The sequence below is a fragment of the Protopterus annectens genome, chromosome 4.part0 (assembly GCF_019279795.1).
Source record: "Protopterus annectens isolate FY-2018-M chromosome 4.part0, PAN1.0, whole genome shotgun sequence".
NCBI classification, from domain to species: domain Eukaryota; kingdom Metazoa; phylum Chordata; order Ceratodontiformes; family Protopteridae; genus Protopterus; species Protopterus annectens.
In genome coordinates this window covers 258,710,857-258,723,529 of record NC_056733.1, presented here as the reverse complement: position 1 = coordinate 258,723,529, position 12,673 = coordinate 258,710,857, and the positions used below count along the sequence as shown (strand labels likewise).

The window sequence follows — 12,673 nt, the reverse complement described above, 5'->3', positions numbered from 1 at the left end:
TTAGTCTTATTAAGCAGTCATACAGACGTACATATATTAATGTGTGTCTACAGTTCTTTGCCTCTCACTCTGTCACTCTGTCTCTATATAAGTGTGTGTGTATATATATATATATATATATATATATATATATATATATTTGTATAAATAATACATACACCTAATGTGGGTATGGTAAAATACGTTGAAATATCGACATTGCATACATTGATACATAATAATCGAAAAAAAAAAAAGTAATATTGACATGCAACTGTGAATGCTCTGAGAAGTAGCCTTGGAGCTTGCAATAAAAACAAAACAAGTTTTTTGCAGGGGAGCAAGCCCCTTGCACCTTCCATATGTTCTAACTCTGAGATTGCACAATACTGGGGAAAGGACATGTTCCCCAACCCCAGTACTGTAGTAGTCTCGCACAGCTGTCAACTTTCTGTTTTGTCAACCAAAGTCTTAACAAAACAGATGTTGCCTTTAACCACAGTTGACTAACATGTAGATATATATGTGTGTGTGTGTGAGATATACATAGTTACAAACATGTTTGTAATCATTTAGTCTGACTTATATGCTTATTACAGAGTGGTAGTAGTTTTCTTTCTCTTCTTTCTGGACCATGGTAGGACAGTTTTCGAGGAGAATGTTGTATAGTCATTATGTTATATTCTTTTTAATGTTCCACTGCATGCATGCACATTTAAATTTTTATGTTTTCCCTTCAGAATGCCTGTTTCCTTTTTAATGATTCTGTCAATACACATAACCTTGTTAATACTGTTAAGTAATTTTAGGGAATTTAAAAAAATGAAGGGACTCGTCACTTTTCAGAGAATGAAGTTCATGAATGGAGTATATCTATTGTTCACGGATAGAATGTATGAAAAGAGAAGGAGTGATGAAAAGGGATCATTTATTTTTCTGGATTAGAGGACTAATGGCTGTATTTTACATTTATCGTTTTAGGTGAGTAAGACCTGGAAAGTACTTGCTGAAGATGAAGTATTATGGTACCGACTGTGCCAGCAGGAGGGTCACCATGCCAGTACTGACATCTCTGAATATCCCTGCTGGAAGGCCATCCTGCGAGACTGCAGAAATAAAGAACACACCCTTACCATGAACTGGAAAGTAAGTTTTCAGCTTGTATGCATGTTTTGTTGCTCTGTGGTGGATATATTGAGAGTCTGAATTTGAAATTGAAGAAGTTCTTGGTATTTCTTTAAAAAAAAACTCTCATCAGCCTCTTGCCTGAGTCAGTACATTGGGAAGGTGAAGATAAACTGTGTTTAAATCATGCCTGCATAGGCACCCCTCAGTGTCTGATATCATACTGTATTACTGAACAAACATTGGGCGCTCTTTCCCCCAATATCAGAGTGCATCAGTAAACTGCTGTTATTACAACTCTCATTGTTGCCAAGGTTTAACTGGTGAGTAGTGATCCCTAGGTTCAGTGTTGGTGACATCCTCCTTTTGCGATTTTCAGCCTACCTCCTTATTCTGCATCCTTTTCCTTCCTCACTTTCTCTGCTGTCACTTCTATGAAGAAGAAAAAGAATAGTCTGAAGATCATGCTGTCTTTCTGTGTACCATTTAGGTTCGGGTCTCATGCAAAGTTCTACTACTGCCTATTTGCCTTTCTGTTTTTCTGCCACTAGAAACAGCACTGCTGGTTTCATTTCTTGTGAACAATTGTGGGTACATCAGGGACTGCATCTGGTGAAGTGCTGCTCCTGCCTCCTGGCATCTCCTGTCTTTTTGTAAAGTTGCATTTTGTCATCACCTGCCTGAGACAATTTGCTAGCACATGACTATCTCCTCCACATTAAGTTAACTTATTTTAAGAATTTACTGGCTTTCGCTGTTTCCTCTTCTCTTGTTTGCTTTTTTCCTACCCTTATTCCCTGGCTTACTGCCATTTTCTTTTTCCTTCTTCTCCTTTTTTGTACCATTTCTCCACATTCATATGCCTTATCCTTTCCTTGACATCTTTCTTCATTCCATGTTCACTGTTTTGCTTCCTGATTTTATTTGGAGGTGCTGTGATTACAGAACAGGTAATAGGACATCTAAGATGATAACTTCCATCCTTTTTAACCTCTTGGACTTAGCAGCAAGTTCACATCAGGTCAGCGCTCAAGTTTCTCAGACTGTAGTTCCTCCCATCTACCCATAATAGTGCTTTGTAGCCTCTCCAGATTTTCTTTGCTGCTCATGTACCTTACAACACTGGCCCTAAGCTCTTCAGTCTTTTCAGAATGATTCTTCTCTAAAAATTTTCAGCTTTAAATTCAGCTTTCATCACTCAAGGTCAGTTATTTTGTGAAGAAACCTAATCAAAGATTCAACATTTATGTCTTCTTTTGTTTCATCTTTGGTTATGGTTCCCATGCCATTTTCTTCCCCTTTTTATGTGGAATGTATTATTAGGCTTGCTGGATTTGGCTAAAGCTCCTTGGTTAAGTCTGTGTGTAAGTGTTGTGTTTGGATCAGTTTTTAAGTAGGGAGAATACTGGATTAAAAAATGTACAGTTTGTGGTGACAAAAATACCTCTCAAAGACCACAATGCTGTTGTTTGTATGACTTGTTTGGGGGACCCAGCATTTGATAGCAGAATGCAGTCTTTATGTAAGTTTTATATTTTGATAAGTGGACCTTAGTGACAGCCAAAATATGTTGAATTTAAAAAGATTGTTGGATAAGGACAAAACTGGAGAGGGTTTCGGTATCTACCAATTTTCTTTGATCCATGGATACATCTAAAAGTAAACAGAGCTGTACACTGCCACATTTTAGATTTCCTACTGTCAAAAAAATGAAAAGGGAGCATAGAGACTTTCTTTGGCTGGGGTGTCTTATGAAGTGATTTCTTACAGTGAAGTAGCTGTTCCTTTTAGGGATGAACACTCTTGGCCTTTTTATCTAGACACCAAAGTTTATCCTCCCCATCTGATACTGAGCAGGTCACACTAACTTCCTCCAGGCCTTCCTCCTATAGACTTGTGATTTGATGTCCTTTCTTCAAAGTGTTACTGGGAATATTGACTATTCCAGGATGATTGATGCTTTGTTGTAGGCCCAGGTGAACATGGATTAATCATATCCCTTTTTGTTTCCATGGCACTCATGAACTCCATTTACATACTCTGTTTTGACACCAATTACACAGGAAAGTAGTTTTCTGTAGCCTTGGTACCAGGTATCTCTGGCACTAACAGTCCACAGATCTTTGGTATTGATGGGTCTCTGGGCCCCTTTCCTTGGGATTGATATCCTGTGTTAACACTGATACCTTCAGTGCTGCTGAAAACCTTGGAACATGTGTCCTCTTGCCATTGGGGTATGCACTGCAGTTGGTGTCAGCCCTGTTCCACATCAGACTGTCAGCACTGATGCCCATTGATGACTTTAGGGTTTTGGGAGTTGACTCTGAAACCTAGCTTGCAAGCCTCAATGCAGAAATATCCCTACACTATGATCACTCCCCCACCCCACCCAAATCTCCGTCCTGGTTTCATCACACTGTGACTCTGCAGCTTCCAGACCAGACCAGAAGAATGGAACTCCTTTAGAGACCTCACAGTTACAAAGCTGGATCTCCTCGTGATTCCTTTTCCTTGGACAATTTCCTTTCAAGGAGTCTAAACAAACATAGATATAAGAGGAAAGATCCTGACTCTCTCTTAGAATTTCCCATGCTGAATACTGATTGGGGGGATTAGGGTCATTAACCCCATGACCTTGAGTTTGGCATAATTCTTGAACTCATGTGAAATAAGGGAAGTTGGCTATCTCACATCCCCCTTGATTCCATTGAAGATTCTAGACAGGTGCTTTCACGTTACCTTTTCAACGTCTTGTTTGGTACCCCTGGAAGACGCGATGTTTTCCTTAGCTCTCCAGGAGTCTTGGAATGACCCTGGCATGGTGACTATGGTAACAGGAAGACCAGACTATATCCTCTGACCACCTCTGGATTGGGACTGTCTAGTAAAGCCATCCATTTTTCTAGGTTCCATTACTGATGTGCAACTCTTAAAGGAGAAACATTGATGAAGGATGTAAAAGGAGAAGTTATGGAAGTGAGCAAGAAGATAAATGGACAGAGGAAGAATTGTAGTTAGTGATGGGGTGTGAGAGAAGTAGGAAAAGTAAGAGTTTAGGAAATAAGTATGAGGAGGAGTGATAAGGTACAAAAAGATTGGGAAGCAAAGTTGCTATAAGAGTTGGACAAAAGTAATCTGAATAAAGCTAGCCAGGGGAGCAGGAAGAACAGTGCCATGTTTGGCATAGGTGCTGTTTAAGCAAAGTTTTGAAACCATTTAAGTTTTCTGTCTGTTTTAACTGTGTGAGGATTTCATTTCAGTGTTTTGACACATAATGAGAGTAGAGAGAGTCTCCAACAGTGTTGAATGTCTTACTGATACACAGTGAAAGTTTATTGCTACAGCAAAGGTCTCTAGTGGGTGAATAGTAGAGTAGAATATTTTGTAATGCTGGGCATTTGTCCGGAGAGTACATTAGGTTTTGGGCAGTGATTACTTGTATGTCAACGGTCTGAGAGTACAAGCCATTTTAATTGTTTTAATGCAAGGCAGTGGTGTGTTTTATAAGGTTGGTTAGTTTCAAATTTAGCTATTTTGTAGTAACCGGAGGCTAGTTTAGTTTAATAGGTAGTGTTGATATTTGTAAGAGTAGGGGAAGCATATAATAGAGAAGGAAGGAGGTATGTTGCTGCTTAGATAATTCTTGCTTGATTTGTCAGATAGTGTTTGACCCTGTAGAGGGAGCTGGGTTTTGGGTGAGTTTTCTTGATGGAATGAAGTATGTAGTGATCAAATCTGAGGTTGTCATCTATTATGACTCCGAGTAGTTTAGTTTGGCTTATGGGCTTATGGTTTCTAATTTTGTTTTATGACTTGATGTAGTATGAAATGTGTGTTTCTGATTAAGGTGTTGTTTTTGAGTGAATTGCGTAAATTTTTTTTTTGGCATTAAGCAATAAGACAGAAGTTTTTAGCCATAGTTCAATGTCAGTGAAATATTTTTGAGTGATTTCCTGTAATTTTGTTATGGATGGGGCAGAGTAGATAAGGATTAAATAATCATATTATATGATAGTGGAAGGTGTACCTCTCAACTGTATGGATTTTCGCAGAATGTCCAGATTTTTGCCTCATATTTTTGATGTGTTCCTCCTAAAATCTGTATTCTGCTGGCAAATAGCTGAGGATTGAAGTCATTAAATAATGACAAACATTTGAGTTTAAGACTCCACATCCTTCAGAAAATGAATGCTAATGCAAAACCTTTTATTCTGTCAACTTTTTAAGAGTAATATTTAAAATCTGTTCCTATTTGTCTCCCCCATCATTTTAGGCTTTGTTCCTATTTGTTGCTCTAAGAGGTTGAGAGGTATGACTGAAGTTTATATATGAAAATAGTAAATATTATTTATTTATTTGATTATGAAAATATTAAGTTGTTATGGCATGGATTCCTAGATTTTGAGGCCTAAAAATAAGACATGTTTTGTGACTAGTAGTTTCGTGTGTGGGGTATGGCAGTTGTGAGTGGAGGAGGAGAGGGATCTGAGCTTGGAGGGTGGTCTGTGTGGATGAGTTTGAAGATCATGGAGCCTAGGAGGGGACTGGTTCTCTAAGGAACAGTAAACCAGTTGACCTTTAAGATGGTGTGGCCATGGTGTTTTCTTCTTGGTGAGTGATATAAATCTACGGCACCATCTGTCCTACATGAGTCCAGTAGGATCTTGGCAGATGAACTCCAGACATTTACTGAAACCATTGCCAATGGATGAGGAAAGACTGAAGACAAAACTAAATTCCCAGGCTGCAGATATGGTTTTAATTTCTAGCCATTCATCTATCTTGCTCACAATGCTGTGGTTGGATTAGCTAGAAGAGTGATTGCCAGCATTATGATTCACCACCATGCCTTGCTACAGTTGACAGATTTATATGAGAATTTCAAAGCATACTTTATTAATGTCCTTTTCAGTGGTTGTGAATATTTTGAGACAGAGGTCACAGAGAAGCTGCAAGAAAGAAAGAAAAAGTATGATAACTGTTCTTTAAGGCACTCCAGAGAACCTTTGCTAGCAACCAGAAAAATCCTGAGCAGATATGTTTCAAATATAGCTCCCAACAGCCACAGCAGAACCAACATTCTGGGCTGGGGTAGCATGGTCTTATTGCCTTTCAAAATGGATGGCAGCCCACAAGCAAAAAGAGTAATGTGTTTTGAGACTTCCCAACTTCTGGATAATCCCAACAGAATCAAAAGGCTCCCCTAACTGTCCAGCTATGGGTAGCCTTTCTCTCCATGCTCTAGCATGGTGAGTCATGATGTAGTCAAATGGATTACTATACTTATATTCAAAGGGTGTAAAACTCCCTTCCACAGCCCTCCAAGGCTGCCACCTCTTTCTTTATCTAGCTTCACAAGCTTCCAAAGAAAAGTAGCCAAAAAAGGAGTCATCACCCTTCAGCAAAAGAGAGACATTCAGCAGCAGGTACCATCAGATCAGAATGGATCCAGATATTATTTGAGATTCTTTTGGATTCTAAAGAAAACAAATCAGATCATATGCAGTTTTAGATATAAGTAGTCTGAACCATTTTACCTCTGTAGTCTCATTCCACATGGACTCAGTGCAAATGATACTCTCTTGCCAGGCCAAGGGAGGCTGGATGTGCTGGTTAGACTTCTAAGACACAGACTTGCACATCAAAATAGGCAAGGAGTCAAGATGGTTTCTATGGTTTCAGGTGGAAACTAGTCATTAACAGTTTCAGATATTTGTTTAAACCACAGTCCCAAGGGTGTTTACTAAATGCGTGGTTGTAGTAGCAGCCCACCACAACCTACAGGGAACAAATGTCTTTCCCTGTCTGAACAGCTTGTCCCCTGGTCACATCAGTGCTGAGGCATCTCGTAAAACTGTGGGACTCTTTTAGTATGTATTCCATTCCTTTGGTATTACAGTGGCACTATGAAGTCACAGTTGAATTCCCTAGAAACTCTGAATTTATAGGGTGCATCCTAGGCACAGTCAGTTGCAGAGTCAGTTTGTCTCAAGGGAGAGAAACCAAGAACAGTGAATAGTGTATGCTGGTCTACATAGATCTTCAGTACTGGGCCATTTATGCCTCAAAGCACTAAGATTGATGGCAGCTACTGTTTTCTTAGATCCCAAAGCCAGGTTCCACATGAGAGCTCTTCAATGGACTCTCTGCATGCAGTGGTATCAGATCTTGTGACAGTCTCACTTCCCATTTTCAAATATTGCAAAATGCAGCTCAGTTGCTGGATGCATGCAGCCAGTCTCACGCTGAGTAACCCTTTTCAGCTTCCCACCCCCACAGTGCCTGTTGTCATGGATGCCTCGGCCCTGGATTGGGAAGGTCATTGTCTGCAGTGAGCAGTCCAAGGGGTATGGTTCAGTAGGTCATATTGCACATTAATGTGTTGGAGATGATAGCAGTTCTTCTTACCCTTCAAACCTTTCAAGATCTTATCCAGCAGAGTGCTTTTGTCATTCACTTGAACAATATGGCCATGGTCTGGCACATACACAGGCAGGGAGGACCCCAATCCTATCCTGTCTGCATAAAGTCCATGTGAGTTTGAGAATGGAATTTGCTTTAGAACTGGTTTCTGATTGGAACCCATATCAAGCCAATTTTGTGACTGACAGGATCATTCACTACCTTCTGACACCACACAGGTTGTCCCAAAGTGTTAGTTGAGCAGAGAATCTTCCAGTACTATGGAAAGCCTTCCTTTGATATTTTTGCATTTCTCACCGACTCCGAGTGCAGTAATAAGAAGTTATGTACCTACCATAACATTCCATGTTAGTTGTCTTCTTCTCGCCTTCTTTCTTGCTGGTTGGGTTCGGAGCCGATCCTCTGCTCCGACTCGAACATCTTCAAAAGCTCAAGAGCTGCTTACTGGCTCGAGGCCCCCTCCTATATCCCATGATGCCTGGCGCTAGATACCCAGATGTCATTTGGTAACCTAACTACAGACATAATAATAATAATCATGATAATACAGTAACTGTAGTAGGATACAGGAAACTACTGGAGAGACTGACAGTCAGAAGTAACAGCCAGAGAAGACTCAGCCAGTGATAAAGAAGCCTAAGGAACTCTTCTCGGTCTACTAGGATAGGGGGATGGAGGGTGGGACGCAAGAAAGAAGGCGAGAAGAAGACAACTAACATGGAACGTTATGGTAGGTACATAACTTCTTAATGTTAAGTTGTCCATCTCGCCTTCATTCTTGCTGGTTGGGACAGCGTCCCTAGCACCTCAATCCTGGGTGGCTCATCGGAACAGACTCTTCAGAACAGTGGAACCAAAATCAGCTCTGCTTCTGGAAGCCACATCCAGCTTATAATGTGAAATGAAGGTATGTGGATTAGCCCAGGTAGCTGCCGCACAAATAGTTTCCATTGGCAATCTAGCCTGAAAAGCCACAGAAGTACTTAAGCTCTGGTGGAGTGACCTTTGGGTTTAGCAGGAAGGTCTTTATTTCTCAACTGATATATAAAGATAATAGTAGAAGACAACCACCTAGATAAGGTGACTTTTGACACCGGTATGCCTTGTTTTCCTTCAGCGTAAGACAGGAACAACTGGTCTGATTTTCTGAATTGCTTGGTTCTATGCAAGTAAAAGCGCAATTGTCTATGGACATCCAACTGATGTAATTTGTATTCTGCCTTGTAGGAATAATTCGGAAAGAACATGGGCAGTTCAATGGACTGATTCAAATTACAATCAGAAGTAACCTTTGGGAGAAAGGAAGGATTAATCCGAAGAGAAACTCTATCATTGTGAAAAACTAGGTAAGGAGGATGAACACAAAGAGCGTGAAGTTCAGAAACTCTTCTGGCCGACGTAACTGCAACCAAAAGAAGGGTTTTCCAAGAAAGAAACTTCAAGGAACAAGAAGCTGCTGGTTCAAAGGGGGGCAGTATCAGGGAAGCTAAAATCAAATTCAGATCCCACGGAGGCGGGCGATCTCTTACTGGGGGCCTGGGTAGAGTGGTCCCCTTCAGAAAGGCTTTACAAAGCTTATGGGACATGATGCTTGAATCAGATAGGCCCGTATGAAAGTTTGAAATTGCAGCTAGCTGAACTCTAATCGTGGCAGAAGAGAATCCAGTTCGAAAAAGTTCTGCTAGAAAATCTAAAATATGATGCACAGGGGCTGAAAAGGGATCTATATTCCTATTCTCTGCCCATAAGGAAAAACATTTCCACTTAATAGCATAAGTCTTTCTAGTGGTCGACTTATGCGAGGATAAGATGATTTCACGCACCGAATGGGAGATGTTGGGAAGCCTGGCTAAAGTCGGAAGTGGAGAAACCAAGCAGTGAGCTGGAGAGATTGAAGAGATTGGTGCAGCCCGCCCGATTGATGGATCAGGAGATCTGGAATTGGGTCCAGGGCTGCTCCAGAAGGTGATGATGCAGGAAGAGGAACCAAATTTGTCGAGGCCAGTAAGGGGCAATGAGGATCATCTTGCATCCCAGTGTGGTAGCTTTCTGAATTAGTTTGGGAATCAGGGGGAATGGAAGGAATGCATAAAGAAGTCCCTGGGGCCAATCGTGAACTAGAGCGTCTCTGGGGAGGTATCCGGGAAGAGGTAGGAGAGAGAAAAAATTGTTGCACTTGCTGTTGAAGGGGGTGGCAAAAAGGTTGCAGCAAGGTTGACCCCATTTGCGGAGATTCTGTCCATCACAGTCTGATTGAGAGACCACACGTGAGGCATGAGAATTGCTCTGCTGAGCCTGTCTGCTATAACGTTGGACTTCCCAGGGATGTGCGTTGCTATCAGAAACCATTGGGAAGAGATCGCCCACTGCCAAAGTCTGAGTGCTTCTCGACATAAGGGGTATGACTTGGTTTCGCCCTGCTTGTTTATGTACCATACCACTGACATATTGTCTGTTTGAATTGCAATGGTCCTGGTGGGAAGAGAGTTCTGAAGAGCTTGCAATGCTAAAAGCACGGCCCTCATCTCCAAGACATTGATATGCAATGGTACTCGTGAGGCTGCCAGGTGCCTTGGACTGTTCTGCCCTGATAATGCCCCCCCACCCGATCAGGGGGGCGTCCGTGGTCACCGTAGCTACTGGGGGAGGAAGAACGAATGGTCTGCCCTGGTGTAATGATGGGGAATCCATCCACCAAACAAGTTGGTTTTTGCATGACTGTGTGATCATTATCCTGTGAGACATCGGGAGTTGCTGGAAAGACCATTGTGTGAACAGCATCCACTGAAGAATCCTCATATGAAAGCATGCGAGGGGGACTAGTATTATAGCTGCTGCCATGAAACCCAATGTTTTTAAGACAAATCTGGCCTGAATCTTTTTGCATCCTAATAAGACCTGCACATGTCGTCGAATGGCTAACACTCTGTCTACTGGTAGAGTCGCTGACATGTCCTTTGTGTTTAAGTTTGCGCCTATAAAGGGGATAGATTGACAAGGCGACAATGCAGACGTTTCGAAATTTATTGTGATGCCTAGAGTGGAGCACGTTTGGATGGTGTAGTCTCTGGCTAGCAGCAGGCGATGCCTGGTGGTTGCAGTAAGGAGCCAGTCGTCTAAATATGGAAACACCTGGAATCGTTGCCATCTCAAGTGAGCGGTGACTACTGCCAAACATTTGGTGAACACCCTGGGGGCTGTAGTGAGACCAAAAGGCAGCGCTCTGAACTGATAATGACTGGCTCCCAGCTGGAAGCGGAGGAATCTTCTGGAGCATCCTGAAGATCTATGGAGCACATCCAATTGTCCTGACCCAGAAAGGGTAAAATGGACTGTAGCGTGACCATCCGGAACTTCGTTCTTTGAACAAACCTGTTTAGTCTGCTGAGATCCAGAATGGGTCTCCAATCCCCTGTCTTTTTTGGTACCAAAAAGAACCTTGAGTAAATTCCGGATCCTTGTTGGTCTGCTGGGACTGACTGGATGGCTCTTTTTCTTAGCAGTTTTGAAATTTCTTGAACTGCTTGATCCCTTAGATTGGGTGGAACATCTGGAAGGGATTTGTTGGGAATGTAGGGAGTGCAAAAGAAGGGGATTTTGTAGCCTTTGGATATGATAGAAAGTACCCATTTGTCTTTTGTTATACTTTGCCAGGCTTCTGGGTACAGCGGTAATCTTCCCCCGACTGCCTCCGAAGGTGGACAGCCGGGCAGCACTTCAGGGATGCTGGAAGGGCTTGTCAGAGAAGGATTCTCTTTGGCCCTGATTTTGCGGACCCCCCCCCTGCCCCTAGGGCAGCATCTATTGTTGTTCCCTCCTCTGCCCCTGGAGGGGAACTCTCCATGTGTGTCAGGCACAGCTCCCTGGGATTTCCGGAACCACATCTTCCCACTCTTCTGACCCTTGGGATACGGTCTTGAAGGAGTGGAAAAAAGGACTCCAATGGCAGAGAGAGTCTTGCCTTCCTGCTCACACCTGGTAAGGGTATCCTTCACCTGTGGTCCAAACAGAGCAGAACCATCAAAGGGGGTGTTGGTGAAAGACGCCTTAAAGGGTTCCGCAAAGTTGCATAACCGCATCCAAGCGTGTCTCCTCAAAGCCACATCTATGCCTGCGGCCCTACTCGCTCCATCAGCTGCATAAGAGATGAGCCGCATGGAGGAGTTTACTACAGAATTTAGAGTCGACAGCTGGGAGGCAATCTTAGCCTGAGCCCCCGCAGCTGATGGATCTTGAAGGGTATCTCCTAAATCTTTAAGGAGATCCCTTTGAAGGTGAGTAAAATGGCACAAATAGTTCAGAGACCTCATGGAAAAGGTCGCTGAGGAAAACATCCGCTTCCCATATCTGTCCATCATCCTAGATTCCTTATTAGGGGGATGGACAGATGAAGAAGTTTCAGCCATCTCCTTTTTAGTGGCCGCTGCTACCACCATGGCATCAACGGGAACACCCTTGGTCAGAAATTGCTTGTCCTGAGGGGCGGTGTTGAATTTTGTGGGCCTATGGGGAGCTGGTTCCATTGTGTCTGGAGCTGACCACGCTTTTCGAGCCACCACCGACATCAGTGGATCGAAAGGCGGAGACACCCAGGAGGTGGAGGGTCGGGAACCAAACGCGTCCAGGAATACCGACTCATCCTCAGAAGGGTTAAGGGTAGTCCAGTTCCCCCTCTGCCTAAGGATTTCAAGGATGTCTGAGAAGGAGATGTCCTCAGAGGGGGATCTTGGGGACCCTTCCGACTCCTCCAAATCGGTATCTGAAGTGACAGACTCAGGGGAGTCAACATGCTTCCTCTTGCATTTTCTCTTTCGAGGGGGCTCCTCTGAATGAACAGGGGAGGCCTCGGAAGAGGAAGACACACCCAATGGGATGCCCTGCAGTGCTTGTTCCCCACGCTTGGGGTCTGGAGGAGGGGCAGAGGCAGGAGCAGGCACCATGGGGGGAGGAGCCGATGAGGCCAACCTTGAGGCTGACTCAGATGCCAGCACACTCCTCATGACCTCGAAGGCGCCCCTTCCCGATGCCATAGAAGAGACCGGAATCCTTCCCGGCACCAAGAGGGATGGCTGCGAAGCCGATGTAGGAGCCAAACTCACCTCCGTCGAAGCTCTGAGAGGGAGAACGGGGTCGGACAAGGGTCCGA

At 43.2% G+C, this 12,673-nt stretch overlaps 1 protein-coding gene across 2 annotated transcripts in view; it reads left to right on the top strand.

Annotated features, from left to right (window-relative positions):
* FBXW8 (F-box and WD repeat domain containing 8) overlaps positions 1 to 12,673 on the top strand; it is a 1,953,337-nt gene that overhangs the window by 457,714 nt on the left and 1,482,950 nt on the right. For both annotated transcript variants that reach the window (XM_044068251.1, XM_044068250.1), the window contains one exon: positions 961 to 1,125. In XM_044068251.1, the coding sequence (XP_043924186.1) occupies positions 961 to 1,125 (165 nt within the window). The remainder of the gene's footprint in view (positions 1 to 960; positions 1,126 to 12,673) is intronic.